The sequence below is a fragment of the Somniosus microcephalus genome, chromosome 24 (assembly GCF_052327205.1).
Source record: "Somniosus microcephalus isolate GS21.2 chromosome 24, FLI_Smic_1.0, whole genome shotgun sequence".
Taxonomy (NCBI): Eukaryota; Metazoa; Chordata; class Chondrichthyes; order Squaliformes; family Somniosidae; genus Somniosus; species Somniosus microcephalus.
In genome coordinates, this window is record NC_141010.1 from 49,285,978 (window position 1) to 49,299,616 (window position 13,639).

The following is a 13,639-nucleotide window of genomic DNA, read 5'->3' on the forward strand; positions in this document are numbered from 1 at the left end:
TTGCGCTGATATTCAGCGCAGCGGTAATGGCGGCGGTAGCCGTAAGCGCTGCGCCGGCACCGATGACGTCATCGGTGTGCGCAGTGCCCCGGTTCCGCCCCGATACCGGCCCGACCCCCATATTTAGTTGCGGCCGCCTCTTCCGCAGCGGCCGCAAACAACGTTCTGCAACCGTGGCCGTCCTGCAGCCTTAGTGGCGCTAGTTAAGGCGGAGGTGCGGCCGGCCGCTTTTTCGGCGGCCGCCTGCCCGCACCTCCTTCCCCGGCCTCCTCCACCACCCCCCCCCCGCAGCATTGCCGGCTGCTTTCCGCGAGCCCGGCACTTCTCCGTGGTGCCGGGCTCATTTGCCGGCACTATCAAGCGGCAATCTCCCCGTTGCAGGCACCTCCCCCTTAAGAGAAGGAGGAGGCCTGCAGTACTGCAGCCTGCCGCTCCGCAGCGGGTGGCGCAGCGGCACCTACAGCGCTGAAATTCAGTTTCAGCGCCCCAAGCGGGGGCGGGCACACCCTGTAATAGCGCCCGGTTCCGACTTGGGGCGCAGAAACTGAATTTCTGACGGTCGCAACTGGCTCCGCGCGCAGCGCTAACTTTTGGGCGCAAGCGAGCTGGCGGGGCCTTACTGAATTTCTAGGCCCTTTACTCTTATACTCTAATCCTTTTGTAATAAAGGTTAACCTACCATTTGCTTTCCTAATTGCCTGCTGTACCTGCATGTTAACTTTCAGTGATTCGTGTACAAGGACACCCAGATCCCTCTAAATACCAACATTTCCTAGTCTCTCACCATTTAAAGCATATTCTGCTTTTCTATTTTTCCTACCAAAGTGAATAACTTCACATTTCTCCACATTATATTCCATCTGCCATGATCTTGCCCACTCGCTGAACCTGTCTATATCCCGTTGCAGTCTCTTTGCATCCTCCTCACAACTTACTTTCCCACCTAACTTTGTATCATCAGCAAACTTAGATAAATTAAACTCACACATCTAAGTCATTGACATAGATTGTAAATAGCTGAGGCCCAAATACTGATCCTTGCGGTACCTACAGCCTGCCAATCCGAAAATGACCTGTTTATTCCTACTTTCTGTTTTCTGTCTGTTAGCCATTCCTCAATCCACGCTAGTATATCACTCCCAATTCCATGAGCCCTAATTTTGTGTAATAACTCCTTATTTGGCATCTTATTGAATGCTTTTTCAAAATCCAATTACACTACATCCATTGGTTCCCCCTTATCTACCCTGTTAGGTACAACCTAAAAACTCTAATAGATTTGTCACACACGATTTCCCTGTCATAAATCCGTGTTGACTCGGCCCAATCATATTATGATTTTTTTAAGTGCCTTGTTACCACGTTCCTAATAATAGATTCTAGCATTTTCCCAACTGCTGATGTCAGGCTAACTGGTCTACGGTTCCTTGTATTCTCTCTCCCCTCCCTTCTTGAATAGTGGGGTTACATTTGCTACCTTCCAATCCACGGGGACCATTCTAAAATCTAGGGAATTCTGGAAGATCAAAACCAATGCATCCTAACCTGTGCTGATGTTGTTGACCATAATATCTCGCCTGACGTTTAGCAGTGTGAAGAGAGGAGTTTAAGCTCATGGGGGGAAATCTGCCTTGGGTAGCTGTGCACAACAGGCGATAGCGAGTCGGCAGCCCGTTTTACTCTCCTCCCGATCTTACTGTGAGCAAATTGGCTGCTGCGTTTACCTACATAAGTGATGGCAATTCAACATAGTTATTCATTATGAAGCACTCTGGGTCGTCCTGAGGACGTGAAGGGTGCTATATAAATGCAAGTTGTTTCTTTCTCTTTCATAGGTCTTTAGTGCATGCCTGTCATAGAATCAGAATAGCACAGCACAGAATGTGGCCATTCAGCCCATCGCATCTGCGCCAGCTCTTTCGAAGAGCAATCCAGTTAGCCCTGCTCCCCTGCTCTTTCCCCATATCCCTGCAATTTTTTCTCCTTCAAGTATTTATTCAATTCCCTATTGAATCTGTTAAACCACCCTATCAGGCAGGGCATTCCAAATCCTAACCACTCGTTGTGTAAGTTTTCCTCATGTCGCCTCTGGTTCTTTTGCCAATCACCGGAAATCTGTGCCCTCTGGTTCTCGACCCTTCAGCCATTGGAAACAGTTTCTCTTTATTTACTCTTATCTAAACCCTTCATGATTTTAAACACCTCTATCAAATCTCCTCTTAGCCTTCTCTGCTCCAAGGAGAACAACCCCAGCTTCTCCAATCTATCCACGCAACCGTAATCCCTCATCCCTGGAACCATTCTAATCATTTCACATTCTGTGCTAAACTCATGGGGGGCAATTTTGACATAACACAACTGCCAGGAAGCTAACAGGCTACGCTGATTTTGCACCCCATCTGATTTCACTCTCTATTGAAGTCAACAGGGAAATAATATTAGGCGGGATGTAAAGCCGGCATTCCCAATGCTCCTGTGGGTTTCCCGCCCGGCGAGTTATTCCCATAGATTCTGACACCACACCAGTATTGGGGCCTCCCGTGTGGTCCAGTACTGAGCATGGAGGCTATCATTAACGAACGATGCATAGTATTTCTCTCTTGGTGGGCCCTTTGCTCTTAGTCAAAGGATCTCCATGTGGAGCAGATTGCTGACTTGTTGCGTGCTTCACTTGCAATTCCCTTTTTCATTGGGTTGAATTTTTCGGATACCGTTGTTAAACCTGTGTTTATCTGTGTCACACTCGCACAGATGGAACCCACTCACCCTGCAGGGGGGAGCATTGGATCCCAAAACGAAGGGGGCGGAGAGTTCACTCCGACTCAGTCTCCTTGATTGCGCTGATCTCCTGGCTGTCGGCTTAAGCCGGCATTGCACGTGGCAGAGACCCTCTGGCTGCAGAAGGGTCAGTGCGTGGAGGAGCAGTCGAGATCTGAAAACAGGACCGACCCGAATGCGTGGCACTCGTGGAATGCCTCAAGTCCATGCCCCCAGCCCTGATCTTTGCCCGCTGGCAGCACTCAATGGGAATTCAGCCGCAAATCCCTGCTGAACCAAAAGCAAAATACTGCGGATGCTGGAAATCTGAAATAAAAACAGAAAATGCTGGAAATACTCAGCAGATCAGGCAGCATCTGTGGAGAGAGAAACAGAGTTAACATTTCAGGTCGATGACCCTCACGAAGGGTCATCGGCCTGAAACGTTAACTCTGTTTCTCTCTCCACGGATGCTGCCTGATCTGCTGAGTATTTCCAGCATTTTCTGTTTTTATTGCAGATTCCTCCTGTGTGCTTTTGGCCGGTGCAGCTTTGCGGAGGGAGTGCAACTTTGGAAAATGATGCCTATGGAGACCTTTGCCTCAGATGATTAAATAGGCGGGGTGAAGTCCAGGACAGGTAGGGTTGCCAACTCCAGTTGGACGTATTCCTATAAGTTTCATCACACGACTACCCGCCCCCCCCCCCTTTAACTGCTCCACTCAGTCAAACAGCCTTTTGTCCCCCATCTCCAATATTTTTGTAACTAATAAACGAAAGTGTTTAAAGAAAATGGAAAGAAAAACCACACATACAATTTTTTTTTACTGCCCCTGTGATTTTTCTTCTCCTGAGTTGCTTGCAGCAGAGATTAATCTTTAATTCCTGGAGACTCCAGGGCAATCCTGGAGGGTTGGCAACTGCAAGGACAGGGCAGATTACACGGGGTCAGTGGAAGGGGCGAGCTCGATGGGGCTGCATGTCCTTCCGTTAGTCCAGGCATCCTCAGTCAGCAGGTAGAGCCTGCGTGTATCGGAGGAAGCAGCAGCTCTCTCCGTGCGGGAGAAGTATGTGGAACAGTCATGTTTCTGAAATTGTTTGATGGAAAGAAATGAAAACGATTGTTTGAAAATATCCTGGGGTGGGGGGGGGGAAATTCGGTTGCGCCCCCTTTGGGACAGCGCCTCGAAAAAGTCGGTGCCCCCACGCCCGAAATTCAGTGGTAGCTCCCCAAGCAGGAGGCCGGGCACTGCTGGAAGCGCTCCCCCTCCCTCTTGGGGCGTTCCCATTGAATATCGCGGCGCTACATGCAGCAGCGCCACGCGGGTCGGCACATCGCGCCGCGGTATTGCAGGCCTCCCTACCCTGATTAAAGGAGAGGGGCCTGGCGCAGCGCACACCGGGGCTCTGCTGGACCACCGGGGAGTGGGGTGCCGGTAAAAGATCCCGATCGCGCCCAGTACCCCCGTGGAGGAGGCCAGAGGGAGCAGGTGCTGGCAGGCGGCCCAAAATAAAATGGCCGCCCGGCACCTGCCCTTTAATTATCGCCGCCCTGGCTGCAAAAAATTCGCCCCTGACCCTGTCGGACATAGCGTCCAGCGGTAGGTCAGGGGGCGCGAGCCATGTTTGCGGCCGGGGCGTGAGCGGGGTGCTGCGCACGGCAATGATGACATCGGCAGAGGCGCAGTGCCGCGGTGTGCTACTGACTAACGCCGCTGCTAACCTCCCGCTGAATATGGCGGGAGGCGTTAGCGGTGCCACGCCCAGGCGCTATTTGCTTTGTGCCCCATTAGTTAACGGGAGGCGCAAAGCAACTAAATTTCCCCCCCCCCCCCCCCCTTGAGTCTTCACAGAGTGGATTCAAAAATGTCTCTCGGGGAGGAAAGTGCAGAAGAATAAAAGAGTTCAGGAGCAGCAGCAGTCATAGCACTCGGTATAGCAGAGGCTGTGGTCCAGGCAGTTCCGGGTAAAGTTTTACTTCAAAGAAATCAAAATGGTTAACGTAAAAAGCAGCCCAGTAACGTTTGAAAGAGTCACTTCCTGCTGCTCCCTCTGAAGAACACAGTCTGGGAACTAGGAAACCTCAGCCTGACTCAGAGGCATTAGCCACTGTGTGGGAGGAGGAGGCACTGTGCCCGAATCTGACGTGTCAAGGCGCTACCAAACTAGCTCAGTTCCTCGCAGAACCTGCCCTTTCAACAACTGCCAGACAGATTCCACCTCCCCCAACATGGCCCGCTCTACCACTTCCAAATTAACCACTTCCTCCAAAACCCAACCCTCCCTGAAAGGCTCCAACCTGCGCCAAACCCCCACCGGACCTGTACCTCCGCTTCCCGATGAATCCCCACCAACGCATCGCCACCTTCTGTACCATGTTTGTCTTCCTGATTCAAAGAATACATAAAATGAGGCCTGGAAGTCAGGCCTAGACCTCTGAACGACAGAGGGGGATTGGGCAGTATTGAAGCAAATCCCAACAGTTGTTACCTCCAGCAGAAGGCACGAGGGCCAGATCAGGACAATACCTTAAGCGCACCACACCCCACATTAATCCCTCAGGGAGGTGTGGAACTGATGGACTGAGTGCTAGGGAGCTGCCACCAGAGGGATACGTGCTGCTCACTTTCTGAACCTGCCCCCTCATTCAGCCTTTCGGATCAGAAGACCACAGAGAGCACGAGCAAGGTTAGGGGATGTTCTAATCGAGGTGTTTATGATGATTAAAGGAGTTGATGGGGTGGATCGAGAGAAATTATTTCCTCTGGTGGGGGGAGTCCTGAACAAGGGGGCAAAACCATAAAATCAGAGCCAGGCCATTTAGGAGTGATGTCAGGAAACACTTCTTCACACAAAGGGTAGGGGAAATCTGGAACCCTCTCCTGCAAAAAAACTGTTGAGGCTGGGGGGTCAATTGAAAATTTCAAATCTGAGATAGATAGAATTTTGTTAGGTAAGAGTATTAAGGGTTACGGATCCAAGGCGGGTAAATGGAGTTAGATACAGATCAGTCACGATCTAATAGAGTGGTGGAACGGGCTCAATGGGCTAAATAGCCTATGCCCCTTTGGTCTTAGCCACCAGTATATAAATCCCACTTGCAGCACACAGACCAGGGCAACTCCCGGTGTGCTGCAAGACCCTACTATGGCTTCAATATCCTTCCTATAATGGGGCACCCAAAACTGCAGGCTGTAGTATAAGAAGGAGGCACAGTTGCCATTTCCGTGTTTGGCAACGGCTCAATAATGGCTGACATATCTGCTCATTTAACGAGGTATAAAAAACCTGCAGCAGATTTTACTGACCAAATCCAAGACATTGTATTTCCTTACCAGCTCTGTCCGTCCGTGGTGTTCTGTCCCTAGGGAAGGTCCTAGGCCTCGTACTTGAGATTCTACAGCCACTCACTAGGAAAGAGTAGCTGAGGTGGTTTCCCATTGACTTCCTCATGGTTTTTAATCTTCGGTGTGCCTTCTCTAGATGGGCTGCAACCAAGGCGAAAGAGCCCCACCTACCCTTTACAATGAGAGGGGGGGAATCACCTGCACCCATCGGACGCAAGTACCCCCGCCAGGCATTAACCCAGTATTCGGAGCAAGCACTCTGCTCGCAGTCTCTGCTCGCTGGGGCTGTCTGGAGTGGTGCCCGAATCAAACCCTTCTGACTCAGATACGGGAATATGACGCCTGAGCCAGTGGTCACTCCGGCCAGATGTGAATAGCCCACTGGATGTCAACCCAGTATTTAGCGACCATATTCTAGCCTCCACTCGCCAGGGCTCTCTGGATTGGGGCTTCAACCCTTCACCTTCTGACTCAGAGGAGGGAATGCCACTAAGCCAAAGGCTCGCTGCTTCCGGTCAAGGTCTCTCAATTTTATTTTAAATAAGGCAGTGCAGATAAGTTCATCAGCAGCCAATAACAGATTAACAATCCCCACCTATGCAGGTGTAAATAGTGCCTTGGGTAATCAGAGAAAAGTTGGTGACACCAGTTGAATGTGCGATATTTATTCCCAGTGTTCCTGTATCATACTATGTCTTGCCTTGCCTCTACATGTTCTCCTTCCTGAGGATGTACCAGGTGGTTGTAAAAATAAAGACTTGCATTTATATAGCACTTTTCATGACCTCAGGATGTCCCAAAGCGCTTTACAACCAATGAAGTACTTTTGAAGTGTAGTCACTGTTGTAATGTAGGAAACGCAACAGCCAATTTGCGCACAGCAAGCTCCCACAAACAGCAATGAGATAGTTGACCAGATAATCTGTTGATTGAGGGATAAATATTGGCCTGGACTCCCTAGCTTTTCTCCAAAATAGTGCCATAGGATCTTTTACATCCACCTGAGAGAGGAGAGCGGGCCTCAGTTCAACATCTCATCCGAAAGAAGGCACCTCCGACAGTGCAGCACTCCCTCAGTACGGCACTGGAGTGTTAACTTAGACTTTGTACTCAAATCTCTGGAGTGGGTCTTGAACCCACAACTATCTGACTCCGAGGCGAGAGAGCTACCACTGATCCGAGGCTAACACCTAAAGCAGCTTTATGCGCTGCTGAGGATCCGGAAGACTTGTGGCCTCTATATGGCAGAAATTCCAATAGACCAGCAACTTCCAGCTGGCGTGTTACCCCCTCATCCACGGGTTTTACATAAATGAGCGTTTCGCTGTCTTTCGGATGAGACGTTAAGCTCTGGTGGGGGAGACCAGAACAAGGGGCCAAAACCATAAAATCAGAGCTAGGCCATTTAGGAGTGATGTCAGGAAACACTTCTTCACACAAAGGGTAGGGGAAATCTGGAACCCCCTCCCGCAAAAAAACTTGAGGCTGGGGGGGTCAATTGAAAATTTCAAATCTGAGATAGATAGAATTTTGTTAGGTAAGAGTATTAAGGGTTACGGAACCAAGGCGGGTAGATGGAGTTAGATACAGATCAGCCACGATCTAATAGAGTGGTGGAACGGGCTCAATGGGCTAAATAGCCTATGCCCCTTTGGTCTTAGCTACCAGTATATAAATCCCACCTGCAGCACACAGAGCAGGGCAGCTCCTGGTGTGCTGCAAGATCCTACTATGGCTTCAATATCCTTCCTATAATGGGGCACCCAAAACTGCAGACTGCCCTCTCAGGTTGACGTAAAAGATCCTCTGGCACTATTTCGAAGAAGAGCAGGGGGTCGTCCCCCCCCCCCCCCGGTCTCCTGGCCAACATTTATCCCTCAACTAACACCACTAAAATAGATGAGCTGGTCATGCTCTAGGAAAGTCCACCCCTTCTACTCTGCTCCCGGCCCCCTGCTCGACATGGCTCAGATAGGGAACTGAGCAGGGTAAGACTTGAACCTGCTGTTTCTGTGATCCTGTTGTGTGCAAAATGGCTGCTAAGTTAGCCAACATAACACAATCACGGCACTTCAGAGTAATTCATTGTATGTGAAGCACTGTGGGATGTTTCTGAAACATGATGCAGAACAGATAAATACAAAACTTTTCTTTCCTGCTCCCATCTGTACTTCATCGAGTTCTCAAAATAAACACACATGTTGTGCATCATCTTTTTTGGACTGAGGGGAAACCTGATAGAGGTCTTTAAGATTATGAAAAGGTTTGCTAGGGTAGACGTAGAGAAAATGTTTCCACTTGGGGGAGACCAAAACTAGGGGCCTTAAATATAAGATGGCCACCAATAAATCCAACAGGGAATTTAGGAGGAACTTCTTTACCCACAGAGTGGTGAGAATGTGGAACTCACTACCACAGGGAGTGGTTGAGGCGAATAGCAGAGATACATTTACAGAATCACAGAAACCTACAGCACAGAAGGAGGCCTTTCGTCCCGTCGTGCCTGTGCCGGCTCTGTGAAAGCGCAGTCGTTCTCAGTCCCACATCCCCGCTTTTTGTCTGTAACCCTGTGAGTTCCTCATCCTCCAGTACCTGCCCAACCCCCTTTTATAATTATTGATGGAATCAGCTTCCGCCACCTTTTCAGGTCGAGCGTTCCAGATCCCGACAACTCTCTGAGTGAAAGAAATTCTCCTCATCTCCCCTCTAGATCGTTTGCCAATGATTTTGAATCTGTGACCTCTGGTTATTGATCCATTCGTCAGAGGGAATAGTTTTTCTCCATCTACTCCACCAGAACCCCTCATCGTCTTGAAAACCTCTGTTAGGTCACCTCTTGACCTTCTCTGCTCCAAGGAGAACAAACGTTTCCAACTTCTAAGGGGAAGCTAGATAAGTACATGAGGGAGAAAGGATATTCTGATAGGGTTCGATCAAGAGGGGTGGGAGGAGGCTCGTGTGGAGCATAACCAGTTGGGCCAAATGGCCGGTTTTCTGTGCTGTACATTCCATGTAATCTGAATGAATCATTTTCTGTGTGATTTCTGATGTCCAAAAGTTCTGAACATTTAATATTGAGGTTGTTCAGGTGCTGCGCTCACACTTGTTTTTGCTTCTTCTCCTTGTCCTGACCAGGTGTTTCACTTCAACACCATCTATGCTAAGAAGAACTGGGTGCAGGCACACATGTTCTGCCATGAGCAAGGCGCTCATCTGCTCAGCATCAGGAGCTTCGAAGAGGAGAAGTTTGCAGAGAAATTGGTCAATGAAATATTTGGGTGAGTCAACAAACCCAGAATGAAGAATTACTTTTTTGGGGGAGAGGGGGTGAGAGTTTTGGGATGCCCGGGTTCCCGTTCCTTCAAAGATTCGCTTTCTATGAAGCTGTCCCTGGATGAGGGGTGAGCAGGCGGGGCCTGGTCCTCCGAAAGCACGGAAACGGAACTTGCCTTTTGTCCGCCAAGCTCATTCTTTCCACGCTGCACACAGCCTGCTCTCTCGTGGACTCTGTTCCAACACATCTCCTCTTCGGAGGAAAGGTTTGGAAGTTCTTACTACTCTAAAAGGTAATTCAGCAAAACTCCATAATCCATATCTAATCTCAACACACCCCACAAACTCCCATCTAACCCCACAACCCCTGTCTAACCTCAGATCATAGCCACAAACCCTATCTGACCCCACAGTCCCTATCTGAGCCCGCAACCCCTACCTGACCCCATAAACCCTATCTGACCCCACAACCCCTATCTGACCCCACAAACTCTATCTGACCCCACAGTCCCTATCTGACCCCATAACTCCTATCTGACCCCACAAGCCCTATCTGACCCTACAAACCCTATCTGACCCCACAGTCCCTATCTGACCCCGCAACCCCTATCTGACCCCACAACCCCTATCTGACCCCACAAACCCTATCTGACCCCACAGTCCCTATCTGACCCCATAACCCCTATCTGACTCCACAACCCCTATCTGACCCCCACAACCCCTATCTGGTGCCCACAATCCCTATCTGACCGCCACAACCCCTATCTAGTGCCCGCAATCCCTATCTGACCCCCATAACCCCTATCTGACCCCCACAACCCCTATCTGACCCCCCACAAACGCTATCTGACCCCACAATCCCTGTCTAAACTTAGATTATACATCCTTCACCAGCTGACCTCTCCATGGCTCAAGCAGCTCAGGAACTATCACGTTTCCCAATAGAAGTTATGTGTTGTGGTTGTGAAACAGTATGGGATGTCCTAAGGCCACAATAGGTGCTGTAAGTTATTTTTGTTTCGTTCTCACCTCTTTATAACCCCTTGCCCTGTCAGTTGCTGGGCAGTATGATTGATGGCTGTCGTTTCCAGCTTTCCCTGAAGGATAAGGAACTTTATTGACTCACTTGGCAGACCTAGGTTAACAGATTAGTTCAATTCAATTCAATTCAAATCGCTTTATTGGCATGACAAGGTACATCTTATGTTGCCAAAGCATCGAAAAACATTCATGGTTGAACACATAAACACAGATCTATCCATACAGTGTATAAACAGATATATATCCCTGAGTGTATAAATATACATTCATATAATTTGTATATACTCTTTTCTTATATTTAGTGGTTGTCCCTCTGTTTATGGCAAGCTGTAACATAGTGTGCCGCTAAGGTTACACAATTTCTCTCTTCCCCTAGTAGGTATGGGAGTTTTTGGTCGTCATTCAAGTTTCTGAATTCCGGGCATATTTTTGTGAATTTTGGGTAGAAATTCTCCCTTATGCCCTGATATTTTCTACAAGCTGTGAGGAAGTGCATCTCTGTCTCCACCACTCCCTGACTGCAGTGAGAGCATATCCTGTCCTCCCTTGGTAGCCGGGTCTGCCTGTGTCTACCTTTTTCGATCGCCAGGCTATGTTCACTAAGTCTGTACATTGTCAAGGTTTTTCTCAGTTTGCTATCCTTTACCATGGTCAGGTAATCAGCCATGTTGTATTGTCTGTTTAGGGCCAAGTAGCAATTGAGTTTGTTTTGGGTTTTTGTTGTTTCTGCCCAATATGACAGATATTTTTCCTTTTGCTTAGTGACGATTGTGTTGGGTCGAATTCTTTGTGTTATGCTGTCACTGTCCTGGGGCTGGTTATTGTTAGTAGTGTTAGTAGTTACTTCACTGAGTCCCAGGACTAGTTGACTGAGGGTATTCTTCTATATGGTCCTCTCTTGGCATTTCAGGGCTTCGTAATGATAGCAGTGGGGGTTGCTCATTTTTAGGTGTTTCCAAAATTTGGTGGCTCTTTTTTGGATAGTGATTATTAATGGATATTGGCCTAGTTCTGCCCTGCATGCATTGTTTACGGTTTTCCTTTGAGTCCGGAGGATACTTTTACAGAATTCTGCATGTAGGATCTCAATTGGGTGTTTGTCCCATTTTGCAAATTCTTGTTGTGTTAGTGGTCCCCACACCTCACTGCCATAGAGTGCAATTGGTTGAATTACTGATTTAAAAATGTTGAGCCAAATGCTAATTGGGATTTCTATTTGGATTGATTTTTTAATGGCATAGAAAGCCCTTCTTGCTTTCTCTTTCAGTTCATTCACAGCCAGATGAAAATTTACTGTCTTCAATGTAGACATAATCATCATCTCAAGCACAGATGCCCAGTCACATGAGTTGGATACAGCAGATATTTTACAAACACACAGCCATGTCAAACACATTGAAATACCATCCCATGTATCCTACAAACACATTGAAATACCATCCCATGTATCCTACAAACACACTGAAATACCATCCCATGTATCCTACAAAAACATTGAAATACCATCCCATGTATCCTACAAACACATTGAAATACCATCCCATGTATCCTACAAACACACTGAAATACCATCCCATGTATCCTACAAACACACTGAAATACCATCCCATGTATCCTACAAACACACTGAAATACCATCCCATGTATCCTACAAACACATTGAAATACCATCCCATGTATCCTACAAACACATTGAAATACCATCCCATGTATCCTACAAACACACTGAAATACCATCCCATGTATCCTACAAACACACTGAAATACCATCCCATGTATCCTACAAACACACTGAAATACCATCCCATGTATCCTACAAACACACTGAAATACCATCCCATGTATCCTACAAACACATTGAAATACCATCCCATGTATCCTACAAACACATTGAAATACCATCCCATGTATCCTACAAACACATTGAAATACCATCCCATGTATCCTACAAACACACTGAAATACCATCCCATGTATCCTACAAACACACTGAAATACCATCCCATGTATCCTACAAACACACTGAAATACCATCCCATGTATCCTACAAACACACTGAAATACCATCCCATGTATCCTACAAACACACTGAAATACCATCCCATGTATCCTACAAACACACTGAAATACCATCCCATGTATCCTACAAACATATTGAAATACCATCCCATGTATCCTACAAACATATTGAAATACCATCCCATGTATCCTACAAACACACTGAAATACCATCCCATGTATCCTACAAACACATTGAAATACCATCCCATGTATCCTACAAACACACTGAAATACCATCCCATGTATCCTACAAACACATTGAAATACCATCCCATGTATCCTACAAACACACTGAAATACCATCCCATGTATCCTACAAACATACTGAAATACCATCCCATGTATCCTACAAACACACTGAAATACCATCCCATGTATCCTACAAACACATTGAAATACCATCCCATGTATCCTACAAACATATTGAAATACCATCCCATGTATCCTACAAACACACTGAAATACCATCCCATGTATCCTACAAACATATTGAAATACCATCCCATGTATCCTACAAACATATTGAAATACCATCCCATGTATCCTACAAACACACTGAAATACCATCCCATGTATCCTACAAACACACTGAAATACCATCCCATGTATCCTACAAACACATTGAAATACCATCCCATGTATCCTACAAACACATTGAAATACCATCCCATGTATCCTACAAACACACTGAAATACCATCCCATGTATCCTACAAACACACTGAAATACCATCCCATGTATCCTACAAACACACTGAAATACCATCCCATGTATCCTACAAACACACTGAAATACCATCCCATGTATCCTACAAACACATTGAAATACCATCCCATGTATCCTACAAACACACTGAAATACCTTCCCATGTATCCTACAAACAAACTACAATTCCTGCATTACAACAGTGACTACACTTGAAAAGTACTTCATTGGCTGTAAAGCGCTTTGGGACGCCCTGAGGTTGTAAAAGGCGCTATAGAAATACAGGTTCTTTCTTTACGATTCCATATATCCGACATGCACACTGCCATCCCAGGTATTCTGTAAACACTCTGTAGTGGATCACGTGTGTCTCCGAGTTAGATCTGAAATCAGGATACCAGCAAATTGAAATTAGCCCTCAGAATCATTAGCATTCTCCACTCAGAGTCTCACGG

General features: G+C 47.3%; 1 protein-coding gene across 1 annotated transcript in view; it reads left to right on the forward strand.

Annotated features, from left to right (window-relative positions):
• Positions 1-13,639, forward strand: part of mrc2 (mannose receptor, C-type 2) — a 401,368-nt gene that overhangs the window by 288,847 nt on the left and 98,882 nt on the right. Inside the window, exon 13 of the mRNA XM_085966616.1 lies at positions 9,240-9,382. Coding sequence (XP_085822742.1) covers positions 9,240-9,382 — 143 coding nt within the window. The remainder of the gene's footprint in view (positions 1-9,239; positions 9,383-13,639) is intronic.